This window comes from Piliocolobus tephrosceles, chromosome 4 (assembly GCF_002776525.5).
Source record: "Piliocolobus tephrosceles isolate RC106 chromosome 4, ASM277652v3, whole genome shotgun sequence".
Lineage (NCBI taxonomy): Eukaryota > Metazoa > Chordata > Mammalia > Primates > Cercopithecidae > Piliocolobus > Piliocolobus tephrosceles.
Window position 1 is genome coordinate 75,960,467 of NC_045437.1, and position 20,049 is coordinate 75,980,515.

Consider the following 20,049-nt stretch of genomic DNA (forward strand, 5'->3'; position numbering starts at 1 on the left):
GATGGGTTTTCTCCATGTTGGTCAGGCTGGTCTCGAACTCCTGACCTCAGGTGATCTACTCGCCTTGGCCTCCCAAAGTGCTGGGATTACAGGTATGAGCCACTGTGCCCAGCCATGAGGAATTTATTTAATCCCTGTTGGATTAGCCTGCCCGATTCTGCCTCTGCCCCTCCTCTTTCACAGGTGTCGCCTCCATTCTTTTTTTTTTTTCTTTTTGAGACAGAGTCTCGCTCTGATGCCCAGGCTGGAGTGAAGTGGCACGATCTCGGCTCACTGCAACCTTCACCTCCCGGGTTCAAGCGATTCTTGTGCCTCAGCCTCCCAAGTAGTTGGGATTACGGGTGTGCACCACTATGCCTGGTTAATTTTTGTATTTTTAGTAGAGACAGGGTTTCACCATATTGGCCAGGCTGGTCTCAAACTCCTGACCTCAAGTGACCGCCCACCTTAGCCTCCCAAACTGCCGGGATTGCAGGCATGAGCCACCGCGCCAAGCACCCCATACATTTTTTGCATTTCTAACTTCTCAGTGTCTGCTTCTGGGAGAATCTAACTGAGACACCAGTGGATTTGCAAATGGACCCCAGAACTGAAGTTGCTCCCTGCTCCCAACCCTGGGACGTGTGACCTAACTAATCTGGACTGCTGTTTTCTCCTATATAAATTAAAGATGCTTATTCCTTTCATAGTTACATTTCATGGCTATTATGAGGTAAGAAAATGCTATATAATTTGAAAATCACTATGTAAATAAAATATTATAGTTTTTATGAAAAGTACTAAAGAGTTAAAGCGTTTCCGAATTACCTAACGATGCACAATAGTTCTAAAAACTTCAAACAGATAATAGTTTTAAGCCGTTTGAAGGCTGGTATGGTGTATGTGGCGTTTTTCTGTAGCTTTGCTTATTCCCAGGGAGTAACTTATACACTGAGAGATCTTGCTTGGCAATCAGATACAGACCTAAATAAAGAATTGTAGAGTACTATAGTCACCTATCATGGGAATTTTGGTTTGTTTCTTTTCATTTCTAGGATAACAATTACTAAGATACCACAAACAAGAAACACTGAAACATCTCGTTCAACAAAACACAGTGGCCAGTGTATTGAGAGGAAATAACTTAACACCCGTGTAACCGTGAACCAATTTTCTCTAGCACTATTCTGATAAGATAAAATTTTATATCCATGAATAAATATAATTTCATGTTTTACTCCTAATACCACTTAACAAAATATTATAATTTTAATATACATGTATATAAAATATTTAACATTGTTTATTTAATAAACATTTATATGTTTATATATAAAATATATAAACATTTATTTATATCTTTATTTTTGAGATGAAGTCTCGCTCTGTCACCCAGGCTAGAGTGAAGTGGTGCAATCTCAGTTCACTGCCACCACTGACTCCCGGGTTCAAGAGATTCTCCTGCCTCAGCCTTCTGAGTAGCTGCGATTACCGGTGCCTGCCACCACGCCAGGCTAATTTTTTGTATTTTTAGCAGAGATGGGGTTTCACCATGTTGGCCAGGCTGGTCTCGAATGGCTGACCTTTAGCGATCCACCCACCTCGGCCTCCCAAAGTGCTGGGATTATAGACGTGAGCCACTGCGCCTGGCATATTTATTTATTTTGAAACAGAGTCTCACTCTGTTGCCCAGGCTGGACTGCAGTGGTGCGATCATGGCTCACTGCAGCCTTGAGCTCCTGGGCTCAAGCAATTCTCCCACCTCAGCCTCCCAAATAGCTGGGACCACAGGTGCATACCGCCATGGACAGCTATTTATTTTATTTTATTTATTTATTTATTTTTTTGAGACACAGTTTCGCTCTGTCGCCCAGGCTAGAGTACAATTGTGCAATCTCCGCTCACCGCAACCTCTGCCTCCTGGGTTCAAGAGATTTTCCTGCCTCAGTATCCCGAGTAGCTGGGATTACAGGCATGGACCACCACACCTGGCTAATTCTGTACTTTTAGTAGGGACGGGGTTTCTCCATGTTGATTAGGCTGGTCTTGAACTCTGGACCTCAGGTGATTCACCTGCCTCAGCCTTCCAAAGTGCTGGGATTACAGGCGTGAGCCACCGTGCCTGGCCTATTTTATTTTTTTGTAGAGACAGTGTCTCCCCATGTTGCCCAGGCTGGTCTTAAACTCTTGGGCTCAAGCAATTCACCCAAAGCATTTGGATTACAGGCATGAGTCACTGTGTCCAGCCATCCAGCCAACATATTATTATTATTATTATTATAAATTTTTTTCAGACCGAGTTTCGCTCTTGTTGCCCAGGCACTATAGAGCAATGGCACGATATCAGCTTACCGCAACCTCTGCCTCCTGGGTTCAAATGATTCTCCTGCCTCAGCCTCACAAGTAGCTGGGATTACAGGTGCCTGCCACAACGCCTAGCTAATTTTTGTATGCTTAGTAGAGATGGGGTTTCACCATGTTAGCCAGGCTTGTCTCGAACTTCTGACCTTGTGATCCGCCCACCTCAGCCTCCCAAAGTGTTGGGATTACAGGTGTGAACCACCGTGCCCGGACTATTTTTTTTATTATAACTTTTTTTCTTTTTCTCATCCTCTACTCTGAACAGAACTTGTAAACAAATTCTTTTAACATTCATTCTCTGTATTCACAATTATACATAAAGGGTTTGTGTCAGTAATGTTTTATCAGAAAAACTAACTTTTTGCGGTTGCTTTTTAGCAAAAAAGAAGAGAAAGTTTTCTATAAAGTGCTACTGTTTGCTTAGCTGGTAATTCAAACCTTTTTTCTTTTCTCTTTTCTTTTCTGAGGTGGAGTCTCACTCTGTCGCCCAGGCTGGAGTGCAGGGCATGATCTCAGATCACAGCAACCTTTGCTTCCTGGGTTCAAACAATTCTCCTGCCTCAGCCTCCCAAGTAGCTGGGATTACAGGCGTGTGCCACCACACCCAGCTAATTTTTGTATTTTTAGTAGAGTTGGGGGTTTCACCATGTTGTGCAGGCTGGTCTTGAACTCCTGACCTCGAGTGATCCACCCACCTCAGCCTTCCGAAGTGCTGGGATTACAGACGTCAGTTACCATTCCCAGCCCCCTAATTCAGATTTGAAATGGGTTTTCTCTCCTTTTTGCCTTTCAAAACGTGTCTCTGACTTGCATTTGAGATTTGACACAAATTCACAGTTGTAAACTTTGAAAATCTGTGGTTCCACATAACAAACTGTACAAAATGTTAAAAACCGAACGGGCTCAGTGGCTCAGGCCTGTAATCCCAGCAAATTGGGAGGCCGAGGCAGGAGGATCACCTGAGGTCAGGAGTTTCAGACCAGCTTAGCCAACATGAAGAAACACCATCTCTAATAAAAATACAAAAATTAGTCGGGCTTGGTGGTGTGTGCCTGTAATCACAGCTACTTGGGAGGCTGAGACTGGAGAATCACTTGAACCTGGGAGGCGGAGGTGCAGTGAGCTGACATCGTGCCACTGTGCTCCAGCCTGGGCCACAGAGTGAGACTGTCTCAAAAATTTTTGGGGGGGCTGTTTATTCAAATATCAGGACAATACTGAATCAAGTGTTGAAGCTTAGAGTTTTAAGATAGACAATACTGAGCTAAGTTTGAAGCTTAGTTCAGTACTGTTCTGTCATCTGAATAAACAGCTGTTTATTACTGAACCTAACAATACAAGACTAATCCGAACGGTTTTGTGTTTAGAAATGTGAATAAATGTAAAAGAACAACTAATTCCCATTGTGCTTTACTACAGTGCACAATATCTGTGACTTGTACACTAATCGTAAAAAGAATGCCAGTAATATAAACTGGATTATAAAGTCTACTAATTTTAAGAATGTGTTTCATCGTCGTTTAGTAAGAATATCAGAGATTGATACGACTTTTTTTGTATATGCATTCTGGGAACTCCCATAATTGAATACAACTTCAAAAGGGCTAAAGCCCAGTGACCTCAAAACGAGGTTCACAGAAAAGTACATAATGATGAAACCTGAAGCAATAAAACACCAATGAACTGAAATGTAAATATTCTTGCTCTTAGGACATGGCATTTTCATTTTTCATTTCGTTTTGGACTGTTACTGAGCTGTCCTCAGACATCTTCCTTTCATATCTTAAACTTTGTCTTTCCAGAAAAGCTTCTGGAAATTTTTTTTTTTTGTCTCAAGGGCATTACAGGAGCACTTAATAGGCTGGGGGCGAGCCCCACAGAGTTCAGCACACCGTTCCCAGCGGCGACACGCTACTTCTGAACACAGAAGCTACTGCCCGTCGGGCTTCCTCCGGGAGAATGGAGACAAACGTACATTCGAGGGGCTCAATACCTGGAGTGCGAAACGTCTCAGTTCCTCCGCCTCAGTCTCTTTTCCCGGGTTCTGAAGCCACCTATGCAGCAGGGCAGACCTACCATTCACAACGCGCTCGGAGCCGGCAACCCGCCGACAGCGAGCTCCAGCCCCGGGGAACAGGAGGCTGCGCGGAAAGGAGGAGAGTCGGGAGCGCGACCGCTCGCGGGCTGGCTTAGGGGACGCCAAGGGGAGGTGCCGGCGCGCGCTGGCGGGGTGCGCGCGCCGCCGCCGCCGCGTCACCAGCGTGCGGCACGTGCCCGTGTTTACGTCCCTCGTGGAGCCGCCGACGTCAGCAGTCGAATGGCAACATTGTGGCGATGCTGAGGCGCAGAGTTTAGCAGAAGGGTTCATCAGTCTGACCCGCTGCCGGCTTTTTGCGGCAGCAGCAGGAGCGGGGGCGGGGAGCTTGACCTGGGCGAGCGACCGGGACGCACACAGCGCCGGCCTGACCCCCCGGGACCCGCGCCTCACCTCCGGAGCGCCGCAGACGCAGCTCCACGGCCTCGCGCTGGGGGCGGCGGGCGGCCGCGAGACGCTGCGGCAGCGCGGGGCTTGTAAACAGATCCGGCCGCACGTGACCATGTGAACTACCTGCTCCCGGGACGCGTATTGTCCTTCCCGCTAGCCGCGCCACAAAGGAGCTTGGCGGTCGTGGCGCGGAGCGACGGGCGAACGAGCGAGGAGAGCCGGCCGGCGCACTAAGATGGCTGAAAGCGCCCGGCGAGGGTGAGCGGGGGGCGCGGCGCAGCCAGCGGGGAGTCCTCGAGCGGGCCGGGCCGGCGGCCCTTCCCCGCGTTAAGTCGGAGCCACCATGTCGTTCTCGCTGGAGGAGACGCTCGAGTCAGACTGGGTGGCTGTGCGGCCCCATGTGTTCGACGAGCGCGAGAAGCACAAATTCGTCTTTATTGTAGCCTGGAACGAGATTGAGGGCAAGTTTGCCATAACCTGCCACAACCGGACGGCCCAGAGGCAGAGGAGCGGCTCCCGGGAGCAGGCGGGGGCGCGAGGGGGCGCCGAGGCCGGCGGAGCTGCGTCCGACGGGAGCCGCGGGCCTGGCAGCCCGGCAGGCAGGGGCCGGCCCGAGGCCACTGCCTCTGCAACTCTGGTTAGGAGCCCCGGGCCCCGGCGGAGCTCGGCCTGGGCGGAGGGCGGTTCTCCTCGGAGCACTGGCAGCCTTCTGGGGGACCCGCGGCTGCGAAGTCCTGGCAGCAAAGGGGCGGAGAGTCGTCTTAGGAGCCCAGTGCGGGCCAAACCCATCCCGGTTCAGAGAGCATCTGAAGCCAACGATGCGGCGGGGGCCGCTGCTGCTGCAACAGCCAGACCGGCGCCGAAAGAGGCCCCGGTGTCCTCTGTACGGATAGTGAGCGCCTCTGGGACGGTCTCTGAGGAGATCGAGGTGCTGGAAATGGTGAAGGAGGACGAGGCGCCTCTGGCGATGTCGGACGCGGAGCAGCCGCCGCCAGCCGCCGAGCTGGAGTCTCCGGCCGAAGAGTGCAGCTGGGCCGGACTCTTCTCTTTCCAGGACCTGCGCGCCGTGCACCAGCAGCTGTGCTCGGTGAACTCGCAGTTGGAGTCGTGCCTGCCGGTGTTCCCGGAGGAACCCTCGGGCATGTGGACTGTGCTGTTTGGGGGCGCCCCCGAGATGACCGAGCAGGAAATCGACAGTCTGTGTTATCAGCTCCAGGTCTACCTGGGCCACGGCCTGGACACCTGCGGCTGGAAGATCCTCTCCCAGGTGCTCTTCACCGAGACCGACGACCCCGAGGAGTATTACGAAAGCCTCAGCGAACTGCGGCAGAAGGGCTACGAAGAAGTGCTTCAGCGGGCCAGGAAGCGCATCCAGGAGGTGAGTTGAGTGAGCCTCTAGTCTGGGCTCTACTGGTCGCTTTTGGTTTACTGGCCAAACCAAAGGCTGGAGCCTCGGTCTCGGGTGTGCGCAGGTAGGACGGTTGCTTTTCTGGTCAAGCGGAAACCAAGAGGGATTCCTGATCTACCTTCCCCTTCATCCCTCTCGGTGGCTGCTTACTTTACTCCCTGAAGGACCTTCGTCTTTATTTCCTCCCCCATTTATCAAATGCGCTCTGTGTACTACTCAGTACTGGTAATGCGCAATTAAAGCCACTCAGAAAAGTGTTCTGTAAGCATAGGCTACATGAGCATTTTTCTACCCCTAAAGCTCTTCCAGCAATAACTGCCCAGATATCAACTCTTCTTTGTCCGTGTCACCTTTATTTAAAATAGTTTGTCTTACCTAGCAAAGTTGATCTTCTGTTTTGATTCTTCTTTATGCAGTGTGGCAACCTACGCAAATTTTAAATTCATTTTTAAACGGGTGACCTGTCCAAGTGAAAAAGCACCTACTGACTATTGGATGCAAATTTATTTTTAAAAGATTTTTTGGAAGTGATTTGTTTCTTCTTTTTTGTACTACCTCAGATCTTTACAGATGGCTCAGGTTTCACTCCTGTTTTAGGGAGAAATAAAGGCTCTGGGCAGGAATGTTCGTTGTATTTTTGTACTTACTGTAGAAGTACAAAAGCCTTTTCAAACTAATCCTTAAAGTAACAAAAAATAATGGAAAAAAGGGTCTGAATGGATATACATACGGGGCTCTAGAATGTGTAAGAAATATGTGATTCATACCTGCTTACTGGCTTCTGCTGGAGGAACTTCACTGAAAAAAGTCTTTTAAAATATACTTAGTTTTCCCTAATGGATACTACACGTAGTTTCTCAAAGCAAGTTACTATTTTTACTATTAATGCAATTGAGATTGGTGGAGAAATGCACCAACCCCCACCATTTTTTTTTTTTTTTTGGAGACTGTTTCGCTCTGTCTCCCAGGCTGAATTGCAGTGGCACCATCTCGGCTCACTGCAACCTCCACCTCCTGGATTCAAGCGATTCTCCTGCCTCAGACTCCTCAGTAGCTGGAACTACAGGTGCGCATCACACATGTTAGCCCGGCTCCTTTTTTTTTTTCAGTAGAGATGGGGTTTCACCATCTTGACCAGAATGGTCTTTATCTCCTGCTCGTGATCCGCCTGCCTCGGTCTCCTAAAGTGCTGGGATTACAGGCGTGAGCCACTGTGCCCGGCCTGAAATGCCCCTTTTTATGGTGTTTATATTCCTGAGATTGTGGTGTTATCTGCCTATGTATGTATAATACTTGAACCCTGTTAGACTAGGGAGCTAGAGCGTCTTGTTTTTTTCGTAGAATATGAGATCTTTTTCTTTATTAGACTTGAGTATTTAAGAAATGTTTGTTTTTCTCTTATACAGTAGTACTGTCTTACAACTTCCTGAATCCAGTTTTTCAGTCCTTCCTGTTGGTTTACTCTATGCTAAATGTCACCCACTATAACATGATCCCAGAGTTCCAGGTATCTGTTTATATTTCCCTTTTTTATCACCTCACTTCGGGAGTCTGTTCTACCTTAAATTCTTTTGAAGGAAGTGACAAATCTTAGGTGACCACATATATTCTCAGAAGTGTTTGGTTAATATTGACCTGTATTTCTCTTAAACTCCAAGAACCAAGTTAGTGCTTCTTTCTTTTATTAGATTTACGGATATATTTTTTAAACTATATATTCTTTAAAAATCCCATAATGAGTAGGCCTGTCTGGTTTTAACTTTTTGGATACTCAGAAAAAGCGACTGTCAGGCTGGAAGCGGTGGCTAACGCTTGTAATCCTAGAACTTTGGGAGGCCGAGGCAGGCGGATCACGAGTTCAGGAGATGGAGACCATCCTGGCTAACACGGTGAAATCCCATCTGTACTAAAAATACAAAAAGAAATTTAGCCAGGTGTGGTGGTGGGCGCCTGTAGTCCCAGCTACTGGGGAGGCTGAGGCAGGAGAATTGCGGGAACCTGTGAGGCGGAGCGTGCAGTGAGACGAGATCCTGCCAGTGCACTCGAGCCTGGGCAACAGAGCGAGACTCTGTCTCAAAAAAAAAAAAAAGAAAGAGAAATAGCGACTGTCTCTGGTTTTTTAATTCAAATGGGTCAAAAATAAGCTCTCAAAATATATAATTTTCTAGAACTCTTTAAAAAGGGGATTACATTTAAAAAAAATCTGTTCCTAATTAAGGTTTTCTTGACCATAATGATTTGTTTTCTTTAACAGAAAATTATACTTTTTTTTTTTTTTTTTTTTTCTGAGACGGAATCTCGCTCTGTCGCCCAGGCTGGAGTGCAGTGGTGTGATCTTGGCTCACTGCAACCTTTGCCTCCCAGGTTCCACTGATTCTCCTGCCTCAGCCTCCTGAGTAGCTGGAGTTATAGGCGCGTGCCACCTTGCCTGGCTAATTTTGTATTTTTAGTAGAGACGGGTTTTTACCATGTTGGTCAGGCTGGTCTTGAACTCCTGACCTCGTGATCCGCCTGCCTTGGCCTCCCAAAGTGCTGGAATTACAGATGTGAGCCACTGCGCCTGACCTTTCTCCCCCACTGCCTCTCGAAACAGAGTTTCACACTGTTGTCCAGGCTAGACTGTACTGGTGCAATCTCAGCTCACTGCAGCGTCCACCTCTGGCGTTCAAGCATTTACTCAGCCTCCCAAGTAGCTGTGATTACAGGCGCCGGCCACCATGCCTGGCTAATTTTTGTGTTTTTGTAGAGACAGGAGTTCCCAATGTTGGCCAGGCTGGTTTTGAACTCCTGACCTCAGGTGATCTTGCCTGCCTCGGCCTCCCAAAGTGCTAGGATTACAGGCATGAACCACTGTACCCGGCAACTTCAGTATTTGAAAAATAGCTATCAAGGACAACAAATAGGTTTGGTAATAATGCCTACCCTGACTTATACTGGAAGATTGTGTTCTTCGATTATGTTGGGGTGGGGAGGGAGGGAAGTGTGGTGTGATTGGTTGGTGATGTCTGCCATGGACATGATAACGAAAGTGTATAGGATGCTAGCCATGTATTTGTCTTTAGCTAATTAAATTTAACTGCTTTCTTAAGAGTTTGCAGTAACATGTTTTAAGGTAACATTTTTATAGAAGTTGTGTCATGTTTGTTTTATTCTATTGACTTTGTGGAATTCTCTATGGCTTTTCAAGCTAGATTTATCTGATAAATCAAATACATTCTTGAGGATATGTTACTTAGAATACTTAGTCCTTTGGTCACTTGGAATACTTAGTCCTTTTCCGTCTTTAATTTCTATGAATCTATTTTTTGGTCTTTTTTCCTACAGTATTCCTTTCCTTGTCGATTTAAAGGTTTTGACTTAAAACCACCTGTTTTTGTTCAAAATAGTAAATTGTTGAAAGGTTTGTTTGTTTTTAATAGAACACACTGTACAACTAGATTGTAAACTTTTCAAGGTCCTTGGCTTTGACAATACCTTGGAACTCTCATCTTTGCCATCCCTAGTTCAGGACCACACATCTTGTGAGCACTCTTAATTAGTGGATAAAGGAAACTAGAGAAGTTTTTAAAATTAATTAATTTATTTTTACTATTGCAAGAATTTAAAGGACTTAGAAGATGTGTCCTTTTAATGTGAACTTGTAAGTAGGATTTTTATAAATTGATAAGTGTAAATTTCTCAAAGGACAGTGTTTTTAAAACGAGGAGAAATTTTTTTTTTAATGTACCCAATAGTTCCTCAAAGGAAAATTTCTTAAAACGTAAATAAATTCCTCAATAAGAGGTTTTTACCTGGCAATGGTGAATTCCCTGTAAGAGGGGCTGTGGATGGGTTTTAATGGGGTGTCCTGCCGAGTTTTATATGTGTGGGCCTGTGTACATTTTAGAGAGAAAGGCAATAATGTCAGTCACAGGAATGTTTTGGTTTCACATTGCATTTAAAAGTTATGTTTATGTTGTAATGTACATTATACTTAGGGTCTAAATCCAAATGAAAGGTGAAATTTGTTACCGGTGTGTTTGACTTCGGACTTTTACAAGGGTTTACTCTTGGAAGCACTATTTATACAGTAGGCACTGAATCAGTCCTTAAATGAATGCGGGTGCCACCAAGACCTCTATGAACAGTTTTCAGCAGTAGCCTTGGTTGTTGGTCAGAGCTGAGGTTTGTATTAGTGTGTGTGCGTTGGTGGTCCATACTGCAGCTTAGGTTTGACCTGGATTTTATAAATAATGATTTCTGTATAAGGACAGCTATTCTCAAGATAATTAACTGTGATGCTTTAGATAGTAAACCTTAATTATGACGGTAGGCTTGATTAAGATCTAATCATCAGTGTTCATTTTGGAATTTATTATGTTTATAAGGATGTGCTCAATTCTAACTTCTCTTCAGTTGAAACCACGGTTTGGAAGTAGCATGTGTTTTCAAAATTATCCGTGTAAGCCACGTAATAAATAGCCTATTGAGTGTTTGGAGTCAGAAAGACCTAGGTTGAAAATAGGACTCACCACTTCTGATGACCTGCTTAGTTATTTAACCTCTTTTAAAAAGGAAAGGGGAGGTGGCCGGGCGCGGTGGCTCAAGCCTGTAATCCCAGCACTTTGGGAGGCCAAGACGGGCGAATCACAAGGTCAGGAGATCGAGACCATCCTGGCTAATACAGTGAAACCCGGTCTCTACTAAAGAATACAAAAAAAACTAGCCGGGCGAGGTGGCGGGCGCCTGTAGTCCCAGCTACTCGGGAGGCTGAGGCAGGAGAATGGCGTGAACCCGGGAGGCGGAGCTTGCAATGAGCTGAGATCCGGCCACTGCACTCCAGCCCGGGCGACAGAGCGAGACTCCGTCTCAAAAAAAAAAAAAAAAAAAAAAGGAAAGGGGAGGAAATAAAGGATGTCTTAAGATTTGAGTAAGACAGTATGAGAAAGGGCACTTACAAAAGAGGCTTCCAGGAAGTGTTATTTTCCCTTTTTTCGTGTAACAAGGATTATCCAGTTTTCCATTCAGCCCTTTTTGTGGGGATTGTAACTAATATTTATTAGCACTGTTTAGGTATTGGGCTCTTTACATTAGCTATCTCCTTCCATTCGCTTCACTATCTGTTGAGATCAGTGGGTGTTTTATACCTGTTTTACTGAAGCAGAAATTGAGACTTAAAGAGGTCCTGTGGACTTCACCAAGGCTAAACTAAGCTGAGTAACCAACCTCCGATGAAAGCCTAGATTTGTCTTAATCCAAATATGTGCCTTTTCTGCCATGCCTATGGCCTGTTGGAGTTCTTGATCCAAAGGACTATATTCCTTCCTTAAAGAGAAAGGACGTCAGTCTCTACTCTTGAGAATCGGGGAGTGGTAGTATCTGAAAATGCAGTCAGTTCAATGACTTTCTTTTTTTTTTTTAAAGACAGTGTCTCGCTTTGTTGCCCAGGCTGGAGTACAATGGCACAATTTCAGCTCACTGCAACCTCCGCCTCCCAAGTTCAAGCAATTCTTTTGCTTCAGCTTCCCAAGTAGCTGGGATTACACGTGCATGCCACCACTCAATAATTACTTTTAAATTAGGATAACTCATTTCAAATTAATTATGACAAACATGAGGTAAGGCAGTCTGAATGTTGCGTTTTAGAGAAAGGGGTTGCCTGGTGGTGCAAGGATAGGTTTATGTTAGAGAAGAGTGACCAATCGTGTGGAGGTTTTTTGTTTGTTTTGTTTTTATATCTTAATGGCTAAGCTGAAAAACAGCTCCTGACTTCTGAGGTTATTTAACTGAAGGGGCAAGGAGCTCTAGGAGGAAGTTTTGTTTAACAGGTGTCCTCCCAAGGATACCTTTGGGTCCTTAGAAAATAACTTTTCTAATTTTCTTGAAAATTAGATTAGTTATAAAACTCAAGCCCTGCTGAAACCCCAACTATATACATTAGAGAAATGACAGTACTTTAGGAGTCTTGGGACGCCATCTGTCTTTCACTGGGCCAGCAAGCTATGACCCATGATTACATATAAATAAATAGTGGGAGCAGGCTGCTGTTTGTAGGGAAGGATATAATATGATTGCAATGGAGAGGGCTGTTCTGTCTGGCAGTTCTTGACTGCATTGACTGGAAGTATTGAAAAATAGGATATTACATGTTGAGGACATATGGGAGCTGTAGACTTTTAGGACAGAGGATATGTCAACATTGTAGCTTGATGCCTTGTCTAACCATGTTATACTCTCATGAAAATATTGCAGACTGCTCTTTTACTGTAAAATACAGTTAAAGAATAATGAAACTAAGTGAATTTGTGGGATTCTTAAAGTATTGATGAAAGATGAAAGTTGGAAGCATTTACAATATTTTGATGCTAATCATTTTCTTCAATCCTGTACCCAAATGTACTTTTAGACAGTTTTTTGCATCACTGAAAAAGATATAAGTATAGAAAAATGAATATATCCTAGGTTAGGGCTTCTATGAAACAAAAACATGGAGCCTGGTAGTAGGATGTCAGCCTTCTTGGTAATTTGTGTGATGGTTTCTCTGCTTGCCAGTTAACGTCACAAGATACCCAGTCCACCAGGTATTTCTTTGTTTTTTCTTTTTCTTATCTTTTTTTTTTTTTTTTTTTTGAGACAGTCTTGCTCTGTCACCCAGGCTGGAGTGCAGTAGTATGATCTCGGCTCACTGCAGCCTCCACTGCCCGGCTTCCAGCGATTCTCCTGCCCTAGCCTCCCAAGTAACTGGTATTACAGGCATGTGCCACCACACCTGGCTAACTTTTGTATTTTTAGTAGAAATGAGCCACCATGTTGGCCAGGCTGGTCTTGAACTTCTGACCTCAGGTGATCCACCTGCCTCGGCCTCCCACGGTGCTGGGATTACAAGCTTGAGCCACCACCCCTGGCCCAGATATTTCATAGACATGAAGTCTGGGGATGTTTCCTCCTTGCTAAAATGAGGTTAACTTAGACAACACTTCAATAATGTTGTTATAAGGGAGTGTGTATGTGTGTCTGAGAGAGATGGGAAGAGAAAGGAGAAGATGGTTGGGAAAATTGTTTTATCAAACATAGCAGCTGCTGTATTTAAAATAGCCATCTTATCTTTGCAAATTCTCACATGTAATTTTAATCGATCTGTTAACCTTCTCCATTGCTGCTTTATTTGACCTTTCATTAACTGTAAAATATTTTTGACAGTAGGTCTTGAAAGCACAAGATGAGCCCTCTGTTGCTCCATTGATGGTTAAATGTATTTTTTTTTTTGGTAACGAGAAGTTTCCTGTGGCTCTTTTCACTGTCTAAAAGGCCAGGACCTGCTTCCTCTGAATCTGCCTGATTCACTCAGTTGTTGGTAGGAGAAAAATTATTAAGTTCTAAGGGTAAGAGACATAGGCACTGAAGGCTAAATAATAGTTCTTGTAACTATTTGGTTTTTTTTGGTAGAGATGGTGAAGTTAACTTGGTTTTTCAGGCTTCTTGTAGGGGACTTGATAATACCAAATAGCCTTAACATAGCATATCTAAGTTATTAAACTGCATAGGGGCAGAGAAGAACTTATTCAGCAAAAGGCCAGAAAATTTTGAGTTGTTTTCCTAAATGTGGGGGATTGTCCTTGAATTTTAAATTAAATATACTTACAATTCTATATCGTAGACTCTTTTTCAGACTGTAGCGAAGGTTCTGTAAAATGGGCTGTGAAATAAAAATAGGGCTGATGGGTTAGACATTTCACAGAGGAGAATTTTTTTTTTTTTTTTTTGAGAGGGAGTCTTGCTCTGTCGCCCAGGCTGGAGTGCAGTGGCCGGATATCAGCTCACTGCAAACTCCGCCTCCCGGGTTTAGGCCATTCTCCTGCCTCAGCCTCCCGAGTAGCTGGGACTACAGGCACCCGCCACCTCGCCCGGCTATCACAGAGGAGAATTTTTAAGGATAAATGTATGAAGTTACTTGGGGTTTTATTTGTAACTTTCAGATTTGAGGGTAGTGTCTAGGGTCTTAGTTTACTCAACAAATAGTAATATAGGCACTGGGAAAATGTAGTGATGAACACTTTCTTTGGGAAGAAATTTTAAATAAAATTGGTTATGAAGTCATCCTGGTGCTTGGAATTAGTTGAGTCAGGATGCTTTTTCAGAAGCATCCCACTACACTGTCTTTAGGTGCTTCGTGGAAAAAAAAATTAAATGAATATGGCTCAGGAAAAATCTGTATTTTTGTCCTGATTGTGATACAAGTTGCTTGACACTAGGCTGTTAACTGGCCTTTTTGGGCCTTAGTTTTTTGTTTGTAAAGTGAGGTAAGTATAGCCTCTTTTTAAAGGACCCACCATAGTTGACAGGCACAGTGTGGCAAGGGTTGGGACCTGAGAAACTTGGTTTTTTTATTTTTTTGAGACGAGGCCCCGCTCTGTCACTCAGGCTGGAGTGCAGTGGCGTGATTTTGGCTGGCTGCAACCTCTGCCTCCCAGGTTCAAATGATTCTTCCGCCTAAGTCTCCTGAGTAGCTGGGATTACAGGTGTCTGCCACCATACCCAGCTAATTTTTTTTTTTTTTTTGAGACAGAGTCTCTCTCTGTGGCCCAGATTGGAGTGCAGTGGCACAGTCTCAGCTCACTGCAAGCTCCATCTCCCGGGTTCATGCAATTCTCCTGCCTCAGCCTCCCAAGTTGCGGGGACTACAGGCGCCCGCCACCATGCCTGGCTAATTTTTTGTATTTTTAGTAGAGACGGGGTTTCACCGTGTTAGCCAGGATGGTCTCGATCTCCTGACCTTGTGATCCGCCCTCCTCGACCTCCCAAAGTGCTGGGATTACAGATGTGAGCCACCGCGCCTGGCCTAATTTTTGTATTTTTAGTAGAGACGAGTTTTTACTATGTTGACCAGGCTGATCTCGAACTCCTAAACTCAGGTTTCTGCCTGCCTCGGCCTCCCAAAGTTCTGGGATTACAAGTGTGAGCCACTGCGCCCGCCCTATATCCAGGTTTAGATCTCCCTGCAGTAAGATGAATGTTGAAGTCACAGCACTTTTAATATTGCTTGTGTTTTTAGGCTTTGAGAAAGCCTAAATTCACTTTGAAGTACAGAGGGCATTTGAATATGGCAATAGTGTTTCTTCTTGTGTGTGTTTATCCTTACATCATTCATTACCTATGCTTCAAATTTTCTGTTCTTTTTCACTTCTCCCTGTGGTTTTTAGTATTAAAACTGCTTTTCCGATCAGTTTTTGATAACTGAAACTTATACTTGCAAAATGAGTGCTTACTTATTAAAATTATTTCTTTAAGCCTATCTTTCTCCTTGCCGTCCTATCTAGATGAGTTTCTGTCCACACCTATGGGGCCATAACTGGAGTGTGTATAAGGATGTATATAAGAAGTTTTAAATAGCAGCAATAGTTAGTTAACCTTTATTGAATGCTTACTGTGGGCCAAGCACTTTACAGAGATCTTTGTGTACATTATCTCAGTTAACACATAGATAGACAGTAAGAGGTAGGATGCAAGTGAGATTGAGACCTGACTTCTCTATGTTAATAGCTGTGATTTTGGGCAAGTTACCTGATGCAGTGCCTTAGCTTCTTCATCTGTAGAGAGATTAATACTGCTGCCTCATAGAGGGATTTAAAAATAGGTATGTTGGCCCGGCACAGTATCTCACGCCTGTAATCCCAGCACTTTGGGAGCCTAGGCAGGAGGCTGCAGTGAGCCATGATTGTGCCTCACTTCTACTTTCCACTAGCTTAACTCTTGGTAGTAACTGAGCTTTCTGCCCGTGGTTCCTCATCTCTAAAATGGCATAATAACTATATACCTACATCATAAGACTGTTAGGAAGAACGAAAATATATGTGAAGTGCCTAGAATGGTATCTGATACAGAAACCGTCATAAATGTCAGCTGCTATTGTGATACTTTTTCATCTACTTTTTCCTGAAACAACTCATACTGATGCTGGGTTCCTCCTAAACCCAAACTTGTTTGTACTAAAAACCATGTTTGTAATGGAAGCTGGTGCTGTACAGGTAAAATATTTCCAAGCCGAAATGTCAAAACAACAAAAATGTTACAGGTTGATCTTCAGCCTCTTGTACCCTCCATAGGAATTCCTAGTACATGCTTTCCCAAGTCCCTTGTTGCTGCTTCGTGTACACATTATTATTTTCGTCGACGTCACAGGACAGGTGGTCCTTTTGATACAGTCAGTTAAAACAGTGATTCTAGTATTTTTTCTTGTCAGTTTTTTTCATAGCTCTTCCCCAATTTTTTCTGTATTCCCCTTCACTTTGTTTGTAAGCGTTCCAGACAACCCTGATCACAATTGATTTGCACATATTCCAATTGAAATAACTATTAAAGAAATGGTAAGTGTTAACCTCTGGAAACATTAAAAATACCTTTAAATCTCCTTCAACAATTGTTTATTTAATAAATAGATCTTGGCTGGGTATGGTGGCTCACGCCTGTAATCCCAGCACTTTGGGAGGCTGAGGTGGACGGATCATGAGGTCAGGAGATCGAGACCATCCTGGTTAACAAGGTGAAACCCCGTCTCTACTAAAAATATAAAAAATTAGCTGGGCATGGTGGCGGGCGCCTGTAGTCCCAGCTACTTGGGAGGCTGAGGCAGGAGAATGGCGTGAACCTGGGAGGCGGAGTTTTCAGTGAGCCGAGATTGTGCCACTGCACTCCAGCCTGGGTGACAGCGAGATTCCATCTCAAAAAAATAAATACATAAATAAATAGATCTTGTTAGGTATTTTTAAATTTTTAATTATTTTTCTTTTTTTTTTTTTTTTTTTGGCCTTTGACGTAAGGTAAGGTCTGTCCAGGTGCTTTTAACAGCCCGTTACACTTCACTACAAATTTTATCCAACTGTTAATTGTTTCCAATTATACCTACTTTTTTTTTAATGTTGGCATTTCTGATTAGTATTTTCATACTTACTCTAGCAAGATGTTGTATTTTAATATCTTTCATTGCACTTTTACATGTTTACCATGGTTTGGGGTAGCTTTGCAAAGTCTAACCATAACTTAAAATATTGTCTATGGGAAAAAATAAAGTTAAATGTGCCTTTAGGGTACAATATATTTAATAATTGAGAACTGCCTATATATAATTCTTCACTTTTATTTCATTAGTGTGGTTTTCAAAGGATCCAGATTTGTATTTCTTAAGAAGAGTGTGTAGGTATTTGTATATGCTGATTTTTTTTTTTTTTTAACAAGTCAATTTATTTGACTGTGGAGGGTGAGGAGGAAGATTGGAAAAGTCAGTTTATTTGAAAATGCACATTCCTGTTTGGTTGGGAAAGAGGGAAAAATGAATGTGATTTAAGATAGCTGAGCATATTTATAGTTATTTATTGTAAATATATTTTATTATACTTTGAGACAGAATATTCCTCCGTCACCCAGGCTGGAGTGCAGTGGCACAATCATGGCTCATTGCAACCTCAGCCTCCTAGGCTCAAGTGATCCTGCCATCTCAGCCTCCTGAGTTACTGGGACTACAGCCATGCGCCACCATGCCCAGCTAATTTTTAACTTAATTTTGGGGGGTACATAGTAGGTGTATATATTTATGAAGTACATAAGATGTTTTGATACAGACATGTAATGCATAGTAATCAAATCATGAAACATAGGGAATCCATCCCCTCAAGCATTTGTCCTTTGTTTTACAAACAATCCAATTACACCATTAAATTATTATTGACTGTTGTCACCCTGTTGTGCTATCAAATACTAGGTCTCATTCATTCTATTTTTTTTTTTAACCCATTAACCGCCCCTACCTCCCCTCAACTTCCTTCCTACCCTTCCTACACTCTGGTAACCATCATTCTACTCCCTCTTTCCATGAGTTCAATTGTTGTGATTTTTATTTTTGTATTTTTATTTTTATTTATTTATTTTTTTGAGACAGAGTTTCACTCTTATTGCCCAAGCTGGAGTGCAGTGGCAAGATCTCAGCTCACTGTAACTTCTGGCTCCCGGATTCAAGTGATTCTCCTGCCTCAGCCTCCCGAGTAGCTGGGATTACAGGCACGCGCCACCTTGCCCAGCTACTTTTTGTGTTTTTAGTAGAGACGGGGTTTCTCCATGTTGGTCAGGCTGGTCTTGAACTCCCGACCTCAGGTGATCCACCTGCCTCGGCCTCCCAAAGTGCTGGGAATACAGGTGTGAGCCACCGCGCCAGTCTTTTTTTTTTATTTTTTGAGACAGAGTCTCACTCTTGCCCAGGCTGGAGTGCAGTGGTGCGATCTTGGCTCTCTGCAACCTCCATCCACCTCCTGGGTTGCGATTCTTGTGCCTCAGCCTCCTGGGTAGCTGGGACTGCAGGCATGTACCACTGCACCCAGCTAATTTTTGTATTTTTAGTAGAGATGAAGTTTCACCATGTTGGCCAGGCTGGTCTTGAACTCCTGATCTCGAGTGATCCACCCACCTCGGCCTCCCAAAGTGCTAGAATTACAGGCTTGAGCCACTGTGCCCAGCCTGGATATAAGCCATTTTAATTGGGGGTAAGATGATGTCCCATTGTACTTTTGACTTGCATTTCTCTGATTAATGATGTTGAGTACCTTTTCAAATGACTGTTTGACATTTGTGTGTCTTTTGAGAAATACGTATTCAAATCTTTGCCCATTTTTCAATCATATTAAGTTTTTTTCCCTAAAGAGTCGTTTGGGCTCCTATTTTTTGTTTTTTGTTTTTTGAGACAGACTCTCACTCTGACACCCAGGCTGGAGTGCAGTGGTGCGATCTTGGCTCACTGCAACCTCAACCTCCTAGGCTCAAGCAGCCCTTCTGCCTTCCCTCCCAAGCAGCTGGGATTACAGGCATGTACCACCACACCCAGCTAATTTTTTATTTTTAGTAGAGATGAGGTTTCACTATGTTGACCGGGTTGGTTTTGAACTCCTGAGCTCAAAATCCTCCCACCTCGGCCTCCTAGAGTATTGTATTACAGGTGTGAGCCACTGCACCCCACCTTTAATGTATTGTTGAATTTCGCCTACTAGTTTTTTGTTGAGTATTTTTGCGTTCATATATATATATATATATATTTTTTTTTTTTTTTTTTTTTTTTGAGACGGAGTCTGTCTCTGTCGCCCAGGCTGGAGTGCAGTGGCGCAATCTCGGCTCACTGCAAGCTCTGCCTCCCGGGTTCATGCTATTCTCCTGCCTCAGCCTCCTGAGTAGCTGGGACTACAGGCATGCGCCACCACACCCGGCTAATTTGTTTTGTATTTTTAGTAGAGACAGGGTTTCACCGTATTAGCCAGGATGGTCTTGATCTCCTGACCTCGTGATCCGCCCGCCTCGGCCTCCCAAAGTGCTGGGATTACAGGCGTGAGCCACTGCGCCCAGCCTGCATCGGTATTTATCAGAGATATTGGCCCTATAGTTTTCTTTCTTTGATGTGTCTTTGATTTTGGTACCAGTGTAATACTGACTTTGTAGAGTGAATTTGGAAGTATTCCTTCTCCTCTATTCAGAATAGTTTGAGTAGGATTGGTGTTTGTTCTTTAAATGTTTGGTGGAATTTAACAGTGAACGCCATCAGGACCCGGGCTTTTCTTTACTGGCAGGCTTTTTATTACGGCTTCAATCTCATTACTTGTTATTGGTGAGCTTACATTTAGATTTCTTCGTTGTTCAATCTTGATAGGTAGTATGTTGTGTGTAGGAATTTGTCCATTTCTTCTAGACCAATTTATTGGTACATAGTTGCTCATATAAGCCACTAATGATCCTTTGAATTTCTGCAGGATCAGTTGTATTCTCTCCTTTTTCATCTCTGATTTTATTTGGATCTTCTCTATTT

The 20,049-nt window shown here is 43.9% G+C and overlaps 1 protein-coding gene across 2 annotated transcripts in view; it reads left to right on the top strand.

Annotated features, from left to right (window-relative positions):
- Positions 1-4,628: 4,628 nt before the first annotated feature.
- Positions 4,629-20,049, top strand: part of JMY (junction mediating and regulatory protein, p53 cofactor) — an 86,362-nt gene continuing 70,941 nt past the window's right edge. For both annotated transcript variants that reach the window (XM_023214931.3, XM_023214932.3), the window contains exon 1: positions 4,629-6,203. In XM_023214931.3, coding sequence (XP_023070699.2) covers positions 5,169-6,203 — 1,035 coding nt within the window. In that variant the 5' untranslated portion in view covers positions 4,629-5,168. The remainder of the gene's footprint in view (positions 6,204-20,049) is intronic.